General features: G+C 51.6%; 8 protein-coding genes across 8 annotated transcripts; 4 read left to right on the top strand and 4 right to left on the bottom strand.

Moving 5' to 3' along the window:
• Window positions 1-887: 887 nt before the first annotated feature.
• On the top strand, window positions 888-1,208 carry Z517_00471 (uncharacterized protein; the record flags this gene model as incomplete). The annotated part of the gene is made up of 1 exon (XM_013433437.1): window positions 888-1,208. The coding sequence occupies one exon, from the start codon at window positions 888-890 to the stop codon at window positions 1,206-1,208; it is 321 nt and encodes a 106-aa protein (XP_013288891.1).
• Window positions 1,209-1,308: 100 nt separating this feature from the next.
• Z517_00470 (uncharacterized protein) lies at window positions 1,309-1,905 on the top strand (the record flags this gene model as incomplete). The annotated part of the gene is made up of 1 exon (XM_013433436.1): window positions 1,309-1,905. The coding sequence occupies one exon, from the start codon at window positions 1,309-1,311 to the stop codon at window positions 1,903-1,905; it is 597 nt and encodes a 198-aa protein (XP_013288890.1).
• Window positions 1,906-2,771: 866 nt separating this feature from the next.
• Window positions 2,772-5,149, bottom strand: Z517_00469 (uncharacterized protein; the record flags this gene model as incomplete). The annotated part of the gene is made up of 4 exons (XM_013433435.1): window positions 2,772-4,073; window positions 4,118-4,597; window positions 4,646-4,673; window positions 4,719-5,149. The coding sequence occupies 4 exons, from the start codon at window positions 5,147-5,149 to the stop codon at window positions 2,772-2,774; spliced, it is 2,241 nt and encodes a 746-aa protein (XP_013288889.1).
• A 634-nt stretch (window positions 5,150-5,783) lies between these two features.
• Window positions 5,784-7,405, top strand: Z517_00468 (uncharacterized protein; the record flags this gene model as incomplete). The annotated part of the gene is made up of 2 exons (XM_013433434.1): window positions 5,784-6,270; window positions 7,110-7,405. The coding sequence occupies 2 exons, from the start codon at window positions 5,784-5,786 to the stop codon at window positions 7,403-7,405; spliced, it is 783 nt and encodes a 260-aa protein (XP_013288888.1).
• Window positions 7,406-8,323: 918 nt separating this feature from the next.
• Z517_00467 (uncharacterized protein) lies at window positions 8,324-10,092 on the bottom strand (the record flags this gene model as incomplete). Its single annotated transcript, XM_013433433.1, has 2 exons — window positions 8,324-9,969; window positions 10,023-10,092. 2 exons carry the CDS (start codon window positions 10,090-10,092, stop codon window positions 8,324-8,326), a joined length of 1,716 nt encoding a protein of 571 aa, XP_013288887.1.
• Window positions 10,093-10,722: 630 nt separating this feature from the next.
• Window positions 10,723-11,061, bottom strand: Z517_00466 (uncharacterized protein; the record flags this gene model as incomplete). The annotated part of the gene is made up of 1 exon (XM_013433432.1): window positions 10,723-11,061. The coding sequence occupies one exon, from the start codon at window positions 11,059-11,061 to the stop codon at window positions 10,723-10,725; it is 339 nt and encodes a 112-aa protein (XP_013288886.1).
• A 448-nt stretch (window positions 11,062-11,509) lies between these two features.
• On the bottom strand, window positions 11,510-12,375 carry Z517_00465 (uncharacterized protein; the record flags this gene model as incomplete). Its single annotated transcript, XM_013433431.1, has 2 exons — window positions 11,510-11,789; window positions 11,894-12,375. The coding sequence occupies 2 exons, from the start codon at window positions 12,373-12,375 to the stop codon at window positions 11,510-11,512; spliced, it is 762 nt and encodes a 253-aa protein (XP_013288885.1).
• Window positions 12,376-13,655: 1,280 nt separating this feature from the next.
• Z517_00464 (uncharacterized protein) lies at window positions 13,656-14,828 on the top strand (the record flags this gene model as incomplete). The annotated part of the gene is made up of 2 exons (XM_013433430.1): window positions 13,656-13,718; window positions 13,794-14,828. The coding sequence occupies 2 exons, from the start codon at window positions 13,656-13,658 to the stop codon at window positions 14,826-14,828; spliced, it is 1,098 nt and encodes a 365-aa protein (XP_013288884.1).
• Between the last annotated feature and the right edge of the window lie 676 nt (window positions 14,829-15,504).

Here is a 15,504-nt window from a genome sequence, read left to right as displayed (position 1 = left end):
TCATATCCTTGGTCAAGACTCATTAGGGGACATTACGGATCGCTGGTGGATGGAGATCTATAGGACACAAGTGGATATTACTGACTGAACGGCCGTGAAGGGACTGAGACTGATTTAGGAGCAGAAATATCAAAACTGCAAGTGGACAATCAACGCTCTCCAATCTGAAACTTCAATTTCCGTACTGTAGTAACTATCCAATTGCAAAATCCTAACTCGGATTTTGTCTCTCGAATGGCCATTTTCTTTGTGTGGGAAAATCAGATGCTGGTGACTGAAGCGACGTTGAGAAAGGCTGCGGGAGTACATAGCGACAGAGGCAGTTGTGAGAAATGAAATATCGCAGCCTATCTCAATCCATTCATGACCAAACAACTCCATGGAAACATCACGGTTTGTTTGTCACCCTTAATCGATTACTGTTTCAGCAAGAGATATTCTCCCTTCTCTGTCCCCCCAAAGCTCGAGCCTAATCGCGTCGAACCACGGGTCGCGGCAGTTGTGAGTCAGAGACTAAGACCGTGAAGGCAAGTTTCAGGAAATAAACCAGTTCAATGTTGGGACGCGGTGTCTTCAATCTTCCATATGATGCTGCATGTAGGACGCAAATGACGCTTGTCCGTTCTTTCTCCAGCGTTCTATCCAGGAATCATTCTTCGCACAAGACCTCCCCTATGTTCAAATTCTCTGATGAAACTGGCCGCACCTTGTCGAGCGAAGATGAGGTTCTCGTTTCTGTGCTTGGAGCACCGAATACAAGAAGCCAAACCCACCGACGACGCACTGCGATCGCCACTTCTAAAACTGCGAGCCGTCATCGCTCGCGCTGCAACAGGTCCGAATGTCCAATGGGAGATGCAGCGGTTTTGATGGCACAGATAGAAATGATGTTCAAGAAGTTGGCCGTTACGCTGCCATATACTCCTCCAGACTCAGACCCGCCAAACTCTTCGGGAGTTGACTATCCTGCTCCTACAACCCCTACACCAGCCGTGACGGCACGAAAGTTCCTCCAGCCAAAAGGCCATGTGCGACACTCGTCTACCGAGTCGTTTCCAGTGCTTAAACTTCCTGCAGAGATCCGACTCCTGGTCTACAGAAGTTTCCTCACGATCCCGCCCGAGAAAGCATGCGGGCAGTGCGACAAAAAGCACCAAGACAAAAGAGTAACCATCACTTTGGCAAGAAAGAATCTCAGACGTGTGTGACATCAGATCACCAGGGAATGGGATCCGCTCTTTTTCTCCACCACCACCATGACTATACGAAATCTGCTTGCGGGCTGGGACCCTTCTCTCAGGATCTAATATGCTGAATAAGACGCCGTTGACAGCGTTTGGAGAAATCTGCCACAGGGGCACTGAAATGGTCTATAACATTCCTCATACTCGTCGCCCTGGATCTGCCTTGTTCCAAACGGTCTCCCTCGAAAGACAGTCACTCTACAAACTGAACAAAATCCGAAGGCTTCGATACGTTACTAGAAGTGCTTCTCCGACCTGCATAGACTTGGACGACCTGAAGATCCTGGCTGCATTGATTCGGACTACCAAAGGACAAGCTCTGCAGTCGGTAGAAGAAGTGACTGTTTCCTACAACCCTTTGCTTCCCGTGAGAGATGTGACGTGGGAAAGTATATGGAGCACGTGCATAGGACTGGATCGGGAACGGGACGATGTCAAAGACCTTTTCCAATCCAAGGATGGACTTGGGTGCTTGGAAAATTGGACGGTGGTCCGGCGCATGTGGTACGACAGCAAGCTCATGGGGGGCCCGTGGTCTCCCTTCGAACGATTACTGAGGGTTCACGAGGTTCAATTGGTCTTTCGCAAGTCGCAACCGGTTTCAGCAGTAGAGAATCCTGAATGGGTGGAGTTAGCGGGATGGAGATCTCTGGGTGAATGAGTCCTTGAAGGAGAGACGGGAGTGGGAATTGAGAGAGAGAGATTCGGTGAGGCAAGGGTTGATGGCAATCACAGGTGTGGGTGGGTGTCGAGGACCAGTCAGGGCGTGGAGGGCAATGAAAGAGGAGTCCAGGCTACCTGGTCCCGTCCCGATTCTTCGTTTCACGCTTCATGTACTGGAACCTCTGCTCTGTTCACTGCAACCGTTCTCCCGACAGACCCTGCTCAGGATTGAGATCAATGCGATGTGAGCACAGGAAACAGATAGAAATACCTCAGCCACAGTGTTTTTGAACAATTGAATTGATTATCCCGTTGGTGTCTGTCCATAGTCCTTCCCTCGCTCCTCATCTACCCGAGTTGGAATACCTCTCCCGCACATATATCCAAGTATCCTTCCGCCGGCGGTACGTTATGCCACGTCGCGCAAAGACATTTCTTCTCGGCTCTGACGCCATCAGTTGGGGAGGCACGCGAAGAGTGGATGCGCACTTCTGCGTCAAACCGAGAAGAACAATTCAAGGACTGAGAGTCGACAGATGGAGGATTCTGAGGCCAAGTTCTCCCTGTGTATTTCTCCCCCAACTGGGTGAGTCCTAGCCAGCATAGGTATTACTTGTTTAATTGCTCACTCTTTTCCTGGCGAGGGAGTCGGAGGGACAGATAGGTTGGTCTGGGGACTTAAACTATGACCATCTAGTGATTTAGTGACAGATAGCCTTGTTGATGGAGGAACTGAACTAGAATGAATCGAATCGAATTGAACTGAGTTGAATTGAAACTCTGGATGCGAGTAAGAGAATCAGAAGAGGAATAATGGGTGAGCAGAGTGGAGTGGCCGGTTCGCTGTGCCGTACAAGATCACGATCAAGCGCCCTCCCAGCCAGGCTGTCCGCCGAATCCCGTCCAGTTCCAGGGGTCGAGGTGTCCAGGTTGCCCCGCCATATTGATATTCGCATCCATCTGTCCACTGAAAAGGGCGAAATCATCCTGTATCTCGTTGTTGATGTCGCTATTGTTATTATAGGGCATGCCGTGGTCCCAGAACCCCATCCCCATGGGCGTCGGCGTCGGTGTGATGTGCATCGAAGTTGGCATTATTACGCCACCACCATCATCAATGTCGGGATTCCCCGTCAGCATGGTCGGCAGGCCGGTATCGACATCCCGGGCATGCAGGGCTATTTGTGAGAGTGCGTGCTTGATGGAGGAGACGACTCTTGGCTCTGTCATCAAGACATCTTCCGGTCGCTTGGGAGCTGCCTCGTACGCCTCCCATGCCTGCAGTACCAACTTGGTGAAGAGGCGGAAGAAAGGACTGTCTTCCCGAAAGTGAGGCCCGAACCACGCACTGTAATTGTCACTCATGACTTCCCAGGCGTGACGAGCTTGGTTGCTCAGCGGCCGGCTTCGCAACTCCTGCACGATTTGGATGTAGGCTGGGAATGGGAAGTAGAATTGGTTGAGCCAACGGAATCCCTTGGTGAGCGGTGACGCCATGAGCTTGGTGTTGCATTCAAGCATTGTGAGCGCATGAGAAGTGGCGGTGCGTCGCTGCGCATTTGTTTGTCGCGAGGATGAGCCAAAATACCGAGACTGATGTTCCAGAAGGCGATATTTGGCCAGGTGAGCGCGTGTCGTCCACATCGTCATGAACTGCAGTGGGTGCTCTTGGTCACAGTGCCTGAGGTACCGGTCCTCAACCATCTTCTCCAGCCTGATTAGCTCAGTTTCATCTCCCTCGGCTTCGCTCTGGGCAGTAATGACGTTAACCTTCAGGGCTGGGGTAGTAAAATCGAGATGGGTCGAGGAATGGCGGATCACTTCACCCAGTTCACAACGAACGACAGCAAAAAGTGCTTCGGTGGTATTTCCCTGCGTTACTGGCGGTCTCTTCATATCCGGCTGCAGGTCAGAGTCGTTCACATTGAGGGGAACTTTGCAGTCCCATGCCGGATCTAGCGTTGCAGTCCTGGAGTTTGTGGTCTCGCTGACACGAGTATCAAATAGCACCAGCGACCACCACAACCTTCGGCGCATTTCCGCCTCAAATATCGTGTGTTTTGCCAATACCGACTCACTATGGATACCCATGCGTTGGGCAATGCGGATTGCTACAGCAAGCACAGATGACAGGGACTGAGGAAATGAACTGGATCTGACAGAGATCTGGCGCTGTTAGGAGGGTGAAACCAGCTGTTGGTAATACGCACCAGGTAGAGATATAGTGCAGTCAAGCAATCACGGTCGTTGGTTCGTAAGAACGAGCAATTTAACAGCGCCTGTTGACAGGCATAGTGATATCTCATCAAAAGGTCTTCTTTCGGGCACTCGAAAAGTCGCTGGCAGTCTTCGGTCGCATGGCTCGAAATCGCCACACAGTAGATACTGAACATCAATGCTTCCAAGGTTGGACTGATTTTGGAAATGTCACTGACAGCTTCGATGAGACGTCCCTGCAGGCTGGGAGTGTGTGTAACCTTGAGCAGCGGGTTTACGTTGTCCGAGTAGATCTGCCACAGCCGGAAGATTCGAACTGGGTCGGGATGTAGACTGGAAAGGTTGACTGCTGGGCCACGGGCACCGAACAAAAGGTTATCATCGCTTACAACTGATTGATCGTACACGTCTTTCACCGCGCTTTCAAGCTCATTTTCATGAGAGGCGGCGCTGTCACTATCAGAGTCTCGGAACTGTGGGAGCAGTCAGAAGAGCTCACAAATAAGGCGACATGGCCGTACCCCTTGACTCATGACATGCCATACATTTCTGGGAGAGTCAGCTACCATGGATCAAGTCCTGGAACACGCATACTTGACTCCGTAACTTCTTCCGGACCTGCTGGTGGTCGAAGGCGTTTGCATCTCCGAGTCCATATGTTCTGGAGGCTCACCGTCAGAGCCGTAGCCACTCCCGGCGACGGATTTTTCTTTCTCCAATCCAAAATCATTGTGGAGTGGTTCGAACTTGACGTTGTTCTGACGGAGCAAATCTTCGTACTTGGCTATGCGCTCCAGGAGCTCTCTCTGTGGGGGCCTTCGCCTTAGTCGTCGCTTAAGTAAGGGGCTGGGAACACATTGGACTTGAGATCTGACACAGTTTGCGCAAGGGAAGATGCGGTCGCACTTGACCTTTCGCTGCTGGCAGAGGACACATGCAAGCACCCGCTTTGGCTTCCCGGGGGAGGACGATGGAGCCGTTGCGATCGGGATGGGGCTATTCAGGGACTGCGCCGTCATCGACATAGTGGACGCTATGTTTTCGAAGAAACCCCGAGACCAAGAGGTCGGGGATTTCAATTGTCCATGGTGCGACGTCGTTGACTTGTCGTTCAACCATTCTGCCTGGAACCTCGACCATCCAATCACAGGTTGTGCTTAGTGGTGGTCACATGATTGACTCACCTCGGACTTTCTATTTGTCCGAACCAACGTATCAATTCAACTTCACCTCGCAAAGTTGAAGAATCACCGCAATCACAAAACACGCTTCCATTGACGTTGAAAGACATCATGAATCAAACCTTCTCTGATCACTGTCATTTGGAGGACAAGCATATTTCTTCCTTTCTCCTGTATTCTTTGTCCAGCTGCATAAAGGGTAACAAAGAGATGTTTCTCCCCATTAACCTCATCGCTTGACCTAGCTTCGACGAAAGGCAGCTGAAGGAGTCACTTTGAAAAGAAGTATGGATCCTGAAGAGCTGCCTTGGGGAGCTCCGAGTTGACGGGACAATTTCCATAAATATACAACATCATCTCCAGGTCATGCTCTCGCAGTACTACCATCAACGACCATTCCACTGGCAAACAACCAGCAAATCAACCAAACCCTTTCCAGCAGCCTCACAGCAAACTATCAGAACCGACAAAGACAGAAATGTCCGACTCCACAGTCGACAAAGATCCAGACCTAGTCAAGAGATTTGCCGAGCTTCTCATGGAAACTCCCAATCTCTTGACTGAGGACTCTCTGGATGGTGCTTCGACCGAGGCTGACGTTGACCCTGTGGAGCAGATTTCCAAGGCGTTTATGAAGATCAGTATGAGGGCTTCGTCTGCTGACCCGGCCAAGTGGCAGCCTGTTGCTGGTGATATTCACGCTACCGGTGTCGAGACTAGTGCCACAACCTCCCCCGACCCAGACACTACGAACTCTGCTCCTGATTCCCAAGGTGAGGATGATAGGGCGCGCCTCGAACGAGAAGTCATCGGCGTTCTCGATACTGACTACTTCCAGCGGACTCAATATGGGACCTTGCGTGCCGATCCTTCCCATCGTAATCGTCGTATCCATCGATACAGATTGAAACGCCGGTTGGCCGCACGACTTCGAGTGGATTCTCCAGGGGGGGCTGGGACTGGGGGTCTGGCACAATGATGGACCGAGAAAACAGATGGGAGATAGAGGCTCGTGGAGAGTTTGTCTAGCGCTCTCGAGGGGTTTAACCTGGAAGGTGTGAAAGATGGTAGGGCGTAGCATGAGCCAAAATAAGATATTATTATTATTCGTATCGCCCATTTTTGAATTACGTAGATGATGTTGTATCTTTTGTCCAGGGTGCGATACCAGAGCCACCTCCAGCTGCCATGGCCACCATAGCACTACCCTTTTCCTTATGAGATATTATGCACCATGCCCCGTGTTTATCCCAGTGTTTCTGTTTCGGACTTCGATCTGCATAAAGCCACACTCTTTGCTTTTCTCAAGTACGGCACAAGGCCCGTGTTCATTATCTCAATTCATTAACTGCTCAATGCCCTTTTGTTAAGGTCATAAGGCTGCACAAAGCGTCCAACAAAGCCGCAGTAGGTGAGGCCACTGACTTCCACGGTACCACTGCCTACCTTCTTCCTTAGTGACGAAGCACATTGAACCACAGTCAGATTCGAGACACACTTGGCAGGGTCTCAATGAGGCAGCTCCAAACTGCCTTCCACAGACAATGCCTTGTACCACTCAGCCACGGCGCAGTACCTCTTAAGGCAGTCTCAGCCCTTGACGATAGACCTGCCTCAACCCGCGCTCGACGGCCTTATATACCTCTCGACACCTGCCCGTTCCCTCCAATCTATCATCAATTACAAGCATCCTGAACAAGCAGACGATTCAACTCGTTTCTACTGATCAACAGCAAATCCCATTCCCCATCCCATCTATCTACCACCAAAAACCCTCAACCAAACCCCTAAAAGTTGGAAAAAGGCTGCAACATGATATCCCCGCTGTCATTCCTCCCGAAGCGCCACTCCAAGTCCAAATCCAGGTCGAAGCACCAGCGTGCTGACGACGACCTGGAAGCGGCGCGCCCGGCGTCTCCCACCCCGTCATCGTCATCGGCCAACACCTCCGAGACCCACCCGCACTTCAAGACCGATCCCACCGCGTGGACGTGGAAGGACAACATCAAATTCTACGCGTGGAGGGTCAAGTTGAGGGTGATGTACGCGCTCGAGTCGTATCGGATCAATAAGGCCTTCGGGGCCGAGTTTGATTACTGAGACGAAACTCCCCTGTTGATGTTGATGTTGGCGATGATGGGACAGTTGACTGACTGGCTGACGATGTAGGCGTCGAATCATAGGGACGAGCGTGAGTTGATGGAGTAGGTGAGTTGAGCTTGAAAAGGCGTAGAGTGGTGATGAGGAGTCGATAATTTGAAAAAAAGAACATGGCTCTGTAGAGCTTCAGATGGGGAGGGTCACTCTGAATTGGATACAAGAATCGCTCGTAGTCTTGTAGAACACACTCATTTAGAACCGGGGAACACGGGACAGGACAAGTAAGCTATGCAAAACAAGAAAAAAAAAAGGAAAAGAAAAGGAAGAAACCCATAAATTAATACGGCTCGTGTCCTAGCTGGAACAGGAATATTCAAACATTTCCATGCACATACACAATTCCATCCAACTCTCTTTTCTTTTCATCTCTCCTTTTGTATACCTTTGGAGTCATGTTAATGGAGGCTAAATGAAGGAGATGCCATATACACAATACTCGGAACACATAACTAAACTGGAACAGGCACGGGTAGTTGGTAACAGTCTAGGGTATCAAGGGTGTCTAGGTAGGGAGGAAAGTACCCCACCCTGACCAATCAAGCCCGGCGAGGCTGCGACCTCCTGAGTGGCCGCCCTGCACACTCCTCGTCGACATACTCCGTACTGATAGAAATCCAGTATTCTGTTGACTGTGATGGTGTCTCCTACCTATATATATGCCTCTAGATCTTCAAGAGAACTCTGGTGATGAGAGGACTGCAAGACATCACAAGGAAACAAGTATACAGTTTCTCAAACAACATCATTCTCGTTTCCCACAAACTCCAGCGCTATGTTCTTTTTTCTATGATAGCCAACTCTTCTAGAAACCAAATCTATTTTACCCGAGATATCCATTTGCTGTTCGTCGTCTAATCGTCATACCTGGTCAAGCATCTTTTCGGCGTCCGCTTCCCTTGCCACGTCTCCGTTCTCGACCCTCAACTTTTCCTCCCTCTCCTCGGCCTCACTCTCTGCAGCCTCCCGAGCCTTGAGTTCCTTCAACTCCTTGCAAAACTTGCTGTTGTCTCGGATTCGATCACCATATTTGATAAACGCAAAGGGAATTAGACACATTCCCAGACTCAGAAAAGCTAGTAAACTGCACGCCCATGCAATGCCCAGGCGGGAGAACATGGAATTTGCAGCTAGTGGCAAGACTGCACCAAAAACGCTTCGACTAGTGCTGGTGATGCCTTGGGCACTGGCTGCAAATGTTTCGTAGGCATCAGTGAGGTAGTTGAGCAAAGCCATGAAAATGAGGAGGAATGCCGCCCCAAAGATAAAACCCGAGGCAACAGGTGCAAGCCAGTAAACGCCCGGTTTTGCACTCCACCCGATCCAGAACAGGGAGACCACGTAGAGTGGCCCTCCAATGCAAGCCAGTGGGAGCCGTCTGTACTCCTCATGTTGTGCCCACGGGGCTTGTCGCTTCTGAGCCTTGGCCAGATATGAGTCCCACCAGAGATAGAGTGGTGCCGCGAGAAGAGATCCAAATGCAATTGGAAGAAACGCAAGTCCGGCAAGTCCATATGACCATTTGTATACTGAGTCCGGACCCTGGAAAATGATAGGGTAGGCTTCAAAGTACAGGTAGAAGATTGCGTACGCCAAAGAGCAATATGCTGCCACGCACATGACAATGACCTCTTGAAAAAGCATGCGGTACGGTCGAGTCATGACAACCGTAATGACGTGACGCAGTGTTTTCTTCTGAAGATCTGTCTTGGCAACGATCTCGGGATCACCTGTCTCTTTGCGAAGTCTTGCTGCTTTGCGGCTGAGCAGGACTGGGGTGTATGTCTCTGGCATGAAAATAACAAGGGGTAGTGTTGCCACGGCCAATAGAGTGCCCACGGCAAAGACCCATCGCCACGAAGTATTCTCCGCAATGAACCCTGAAATGGCTGGTGCTACAACGGGACCGAATGTCGTCGCAACCATGAACCACGCCATCGCCAAGCCACGTTCCCTTGGGTCGTTATATACGTCAGCATATAATCCTCCCGTGATCGCCACTGGCCCAGAAAATCCAATCCCACACACAAAGCGGAAGAAGAGCAAACAAGGCCAGTTCGGTGCCACGGCGCATGCCATGCTGAATATGGTGGACAAGACGAAGAATGACAGGATGACTCGTTGCCGACCATTATTTTCGGAAAGGGGACCACATAGCGTGGGCCCTACAACATAACCGGCCAGAAAACAGGATATTGGCAGCGGAAGCTGAATCTCTTTTGTGACGTCGAAATGCCTTGCTATGAAAGTGATGGCCCCGCTCGGCAACGACGAGGAAATGGTGCTGTTCATTACAGTGATCATGCCTGTGAAGAAAATGTATAGCTTCTTCCTCCGCGGCCAGTTGTAAGGATTTTCCGGGTCACTCGAGCTGAACGTTATGATCTTTCTCGAGTCTTTTGTGTTCTTTGGCTCGTCATCCGGCGACACGCTGGGCGCTTGCCCGCTCGTGAGGGTATTCTGAGAAGCATCGCAACGTTGGAGACCAGGACGGTTGGCTTGGTTGACTGCGAAGCGTCAGAGCACTCTCTTCACTAACGAGTCCGGAGGGGAAGTATACCTGTCAAGGACTGCGGCGCAACGGTGGTATCGACCGACTTCTGGGTTTCATTGTGAGCACCAAGACCCATGGTCGGGTCTGTCTACCAGTGGTGGTCAAGTAGGACTGCGAAAGAAGAGCACAGTCAACACACAACAGAAAACAAAAAAAAAAGAGATGGGGAAAGAAACTATCATGAGAGCGAGCGTCTGCACACTCCAGCCTTCCGGAGAACGGAAAATGGGCGACATTATTGTAGCATGCCTCTGCACGAGATGAGGGGAATCAAACAAAAAAGTAGTCCCGGATGCAGGACAGTGGGAGGATCAGCCCCAAGTAGGCCACGGCCCGCATTTGCGACCAATCCGTGCGGGGAGAAGCAGTATAGATTCATAAGCTTTTGATGAGAATGAAGCTGGCGAGAAAGAGGACATGACAAGTCGGTTATGACGGCAGTAGAGTGGAAGCAGGAAGATCGGCTACTTGCTGCAATTATTTTCCCTTCGAGTCGATTATGGAGTACGTGTGTTCCCGGTGCAATGGGAGCCGACAGGAGCAGGGATGTCATTATCAGCATCATGTGATGGCTAGTTCATTTGAGGTAAGGCTCCCGAAGAAACCCCGCTAGTGATGCTACGGATCGCGCCCTTTGACCTCCAACAGTCTGTTGCTCTATCAACCATGTACGAGTCCGTCAGCCAACACCATTTGGGAGATAAGGCTATGATATCTTCATTTGTGCTGTCTGGTTGACGACTTTGTCAAAGCATCCGGCAGAATTGTCCTCGCTTGGTCTTCGCTCACCGTTTTCCATACTATTCCGCTCATGTTTGTTTCCGTCAAGAACAACAGAAGGCTCGTCGTGGCGTCCCGCAACTCGCACGCTGTCAACCCCTACCCGGGCGGTTTGGTGGGAATTGCCAATCCTGGCGGCATGGTCTTGTTCCAAGTCGCGATACCGCTGCTCGTACTCCATTCGCTTCTTCTCGCGCTGTAATTCTTTCCGTTCGTGAAGTTTCTGTCGGAGATGGACACCCGCAGCAATGAGGAGGTATGCCATTTGGGTTGTGTTTGGGGCACAAGTATTCGTGCTCTGTTGCAGACAGGATGCGTGTGCCCGTAAGTGGAAGACGGTGGGTGATGCCGAGAACACGTTTTCAGAGCTCAGGAGCGTGGAGTGGGTAGGGATGAAGATGCGTGCCGAGTGCTGTACATAGGTTGAACAGCTGAACAAGGGCCACATGGGATTACCAGGCCAAAGACAACTCTCTGAAGCCCTCATATTTCTCAACACACCGGACTCGACTTCTAAAGACTTATTGAACGACCAAACCTTGAGCCAGCGGAGGCGTATCGCGTACAAGAAATGGGCAGCTTACGGATTGGGCTGCGTTACCGGATACGCGCCGTCTGAATAGAGCAAAGTCTGATACATTTGAAATTCCACTGGTCCTGCACGACGGACTAAATACCACCAGCCAGAACGCCTCTGCTAAGCTGCAAAGTAATTAAAATGCCAATAGTCGTACAAATTCATTAAATCCTGTTGTTGGTTGTTCGCGGTCTTTCACGGTCCCTCTCGTGCCCTCGGGGGGTCGCTCCTCTTCAAGTTTCAAGATCAACAAGAAATCTTCCGACGGCCAAGTAACATCTGCATCTGCCGATCTGGAAGCTCCGCTTGTCAAAATGTGCCCGATCGGCTGGGTTTGAAAGCCACGCCCTATCCCTGTTGCTAAGGGTAAGGATGACTGCATCGCATTGAGTCGTGTTGGAATTGTCCATGTATCCCTCCGAAGAGAAGTTATGTTCCACATCAACTGACTCGGTAAGAAACATGAGTAAACCAAAAGTTACAGGGAATCAGAATCAACGTGAAAACCGTGGTGACTTACCCGAAACACATGAATCTCTTCCAGCCCTTGGCTCCCTCTATTTTTCGATTCATTCGCAGATCAGCAAACCTCTCACCCCGAGGCCCCATCACGCGGTCGAAATCGTTGGCTGGTGGACTTGTCGACAGTGCGAGAGTTGGCCGTTGTTTAGAGTTGACCACCGCAGCGTATACATGAAGTTTGGCGACGGGATTCTTCTCACTGTCACTGGATAATGGGAGATCGGGTTGTACTGTAGAGCTGTCTTCATCTATGGCACCAAGTAGCCGTGAGGGCGGTGTTGGACGACGGGGGCGAGTACCCAAACTACTGTACATAGAGGATGGAGTTGGGACTGCGGAGGACGGCGAAGGTGGTGCGGACGAGGAATCTGGCGAAGAGATGAGAGTACTTGAAGAGGACAGAACGCTCTCGATCGAGTCTGAGGGTGACGGAGATCGAGAGGAGGATCGACCGTCCATCTGGCGCTTGGGGAAAACCATGTTTGTGGTGTAGAGAAGTTGTGACAATGGTGAAGCTCCGAGGCTAGGAGATTTGATGGAAACCTCGCTTGGTGGTAGTTTCCCACGAAGCGATGCTGCTACCCGTAGAGCGAAGTAGCGGAGCGGGAGGTCGCTCCTCTCACTGTCTTACTGACATATAACCAAGACGGCAGCACGCTGTAGGCTTCGATCAGTCAAATATGCATGTATACAAACAACCAGTGGTGCCAGCACGACCGCAGACAGAGAGAAACTCTGTGGGAGGTGACATAAGATGCAGGACGCAAGCCGCGGGCTACAGGCTGCAGGCTGGTTCAAAAAGCCACCGCGAGCTTACCGTACACTCTACGGGGATCGTTGAATGGAGCATGTCATCTCATCATGGACACCATCACCCACCATTGACGACGGTTTGGTCGATCACTTGCTTGGAGGAGGTGTTGGTGCTGCCACATTTCGTCTCTCATCCGCGCCTAAAAGCGCCATCTCGCCGTGCGGGGGTGTCGATTGGGCCCTGCGTTCCTCGCTAAGCCCGGAATCTAGGGGTGACAGGAGCCAAGAGACCCCGGAACTGCAGGTGTGGGTGGTCACCCCTCGCCTCCCCTTGCAACCCCAACAAGTCCTCGGGCCCCAAGCGCCCCAAGAGCCCCTCCCAAGCCCCCCGAAGTCCCCGAAATGACCGTTTGTCTGTCTGTGAAGCCCGCTAACCACAACCACCGAACCCTTAATCGGGGGGACAATGGGCACATCTAAACTCTATTCGATCTTGGAACTGCCTGAAAAGGGATCCGATCTTTGACAGTGGCTGGTGTCGATGACGCCGATGGCTTGATATGCAGGGTCATTCTCGTGCTTTCAAAACCAATGTTCACGCCAGCCCCGTCCAGACAAGCAGTCTCGATCCGCAGCACGCTTCATTTTGAGCATGTGAAGAGCTGGATTTCCTCCCTGATTGCGAGTCTGCCTGACCACAGACGTACGTGTTTCTGATGTGGGTTGATCATGTTTGACGTCTACTTGTACATACATTGCTTCTGAATGGTCACAGGAGCATCTCGTGCACGGGTTTATCGGCTTAAAGTAAATCCGATTCCCGCTGCCGGGATCCCCGTTTCGGAACCATCCATGTCGGCATTTGCACCAGAGTCGTTATCAGCAAATGCTCACCTAAATGCGCCCTACTGTTTGTGATGTTTCCATTCTTACCCCTATGGAACTGCGAGGTCCCAGCATAATAACACAATTGCCTAAAAGGCTCCTCACAATACACTGTCGCCAATATGGCGCGCCCACGACGAGCGTCTGCCGCGTCAGATCTCAGTTCCGTACCGGACCAGAACCAGGTACTTGCGCACTCTACCATAGTCTCCCAGACCATGTTCATAGCTGGGTGGTCTGTAGTAACCAGCTATCTGTAGGAGCTAGGGAGCATGTACGACTACCTGGCCAAAATTGTCCTCCTCGGCCCCAGCGGCACCGGCAAATCCTGTCTCCTGCACCGCTTCGTGAAGAACGAATGGCGCGTCCTTTCCTCCCAGACCATCGGCGTTGAGTTCTCGTCGAAGATAATAAAGATCGGCACACCCCCCAATCGTTCGAAGCGAATCAAGTTGCAACTGTGGGACACGGCGGGCACAGAGCGATTCCGAAGCGTGAGTCGGAGTTACTACCGGGGAGCAGCGGGCGCAGTGCTGGTATACGATGTCGCCAGTATGGCCAGTTTCCAAGCACTCCCAACATTTCTGAGTGACGCAAGGGCTTTGGCTAGTCCACAGTTGACGGTGGTTTTGGCGGGCAACAAGGCGGATCTGGCAGACGAGTCGCTACAAGCCCAAGTTCATTCGGGTCAAAACCATACGAGAACGCAGGCCGTGCATGTGAAAGGGAGTGCCCACCATCAGCGCATCCAAAAGGAAGATGAAGCCAACAGTGCTACACCAGCGGCATCGAGCGCGTCAAGTCGACAGTCATATTTCCCCTACGATTCTGGAGGCGGAAGCGTCACCGACTCGGTCAAGACAACATCCAGTCGCTCGCGCGGGGACAGCATGAACCTCTCAAAATGGACAGCAACGCAATCCACCGAAGGTCGCGAAGTCAGCACCGAAACCGCCTCCCGCTGGGCCTCGAAAGTCCACATCCCCGTCACAATGGAGGTCTCGGCTCTGACGGGTGACAATGTCGATGCAATATTTTACCGCCTGGCCGCCATGATCCTGACCAAGATCGAGCTGGGGGAGATCGACCCGGATGATCCGGCAAGTGGTATCCAGTATGGCGATGGCGCTGTAGGAGTCGACGGGGACAGCGTAACCACAGATGGAGGTACCGTGAGACGGCGGAAAGGCGGGAGGGGAGGCACCGTGCGGAATGGAGTGCTCACCAGCCTCGGGGAGTGGGAAGACGTATTTCGCCGCCCGGCTTCGCGAGCAGGGAGAGGACGATGTTGTTGATCAAGGTGTCGACGAGCATCGTTTGATGCCCTTCCTGTGACGGAGCGACGATTCCACGAGACATTTCCTCTCTCCCTTCCTCCCCCCCCTCCCTTCCCCCCCTACTGTTTCTCACCCCTTTCCTTTCACGTCCAGCGAAAAAAAGCGCACCTTTTGAAGAAAAGAACAAAAGCAAGCATTGCCTGATTGCTTGTCTGCTTGCCATACAAGCTCGTTGGATCAATCGACCTTGAGCGAACGTTCGTTTTACATTTACATGTACAGCAGCGCTTACACATTCCTGTCTTTGTGTATCAGCGTGTCATCGTGTCAGCTTGTCAGCGACTAGCTTTTGCATTGCTTTGCATTGCTTTCCTGCACGGGATTGAGGCTGAGGTCACGGCGTTCGCATGTTCTGGATAGAGACTGGGGACTGGAGACTGAGGGCTGTGGGAGGCAGTGTGGGATTTCTTCTTCTGCTTCTTCTTCTTGTTACGCCTGCAGTGCAGTGCAGTCAAGTCGAGTCATGGCCGAATTAATGTCTAATACACACATACATACACACATACATACATATGTTGGATTCCTCTTTCCCGCCGCTTGCTATGCGGTGCTCACTATAAATAAATCGTCAGGCCTATGTGAAATAAGGACACGCGAAGCGTCTTGGAGCCAGGGAAACACGACCATGATGACG

This window comes from Fonsecaea pedrosoi (assembly GCF_000835455.1).
Source record: "Fonsecaea pedrosoi CBS 271.37 unplaced genomic scaffold supercont1.1, whole genome shotgun sequence".
In the NCBI taxonomy this organism is placed as follows: domain Eukaryota; kingdom Fungi; phylum Ascomycota; class Eurotiomycetes; order Chaetothyriales; family Herpotrichiellaceae; genus Fonsecaea; species Fonsecaea pedrosoi.
Note: the sequence above shows the minus strand (reverse complement) of the source record. Positions and strands in the feature narration are given on the sequence as shown.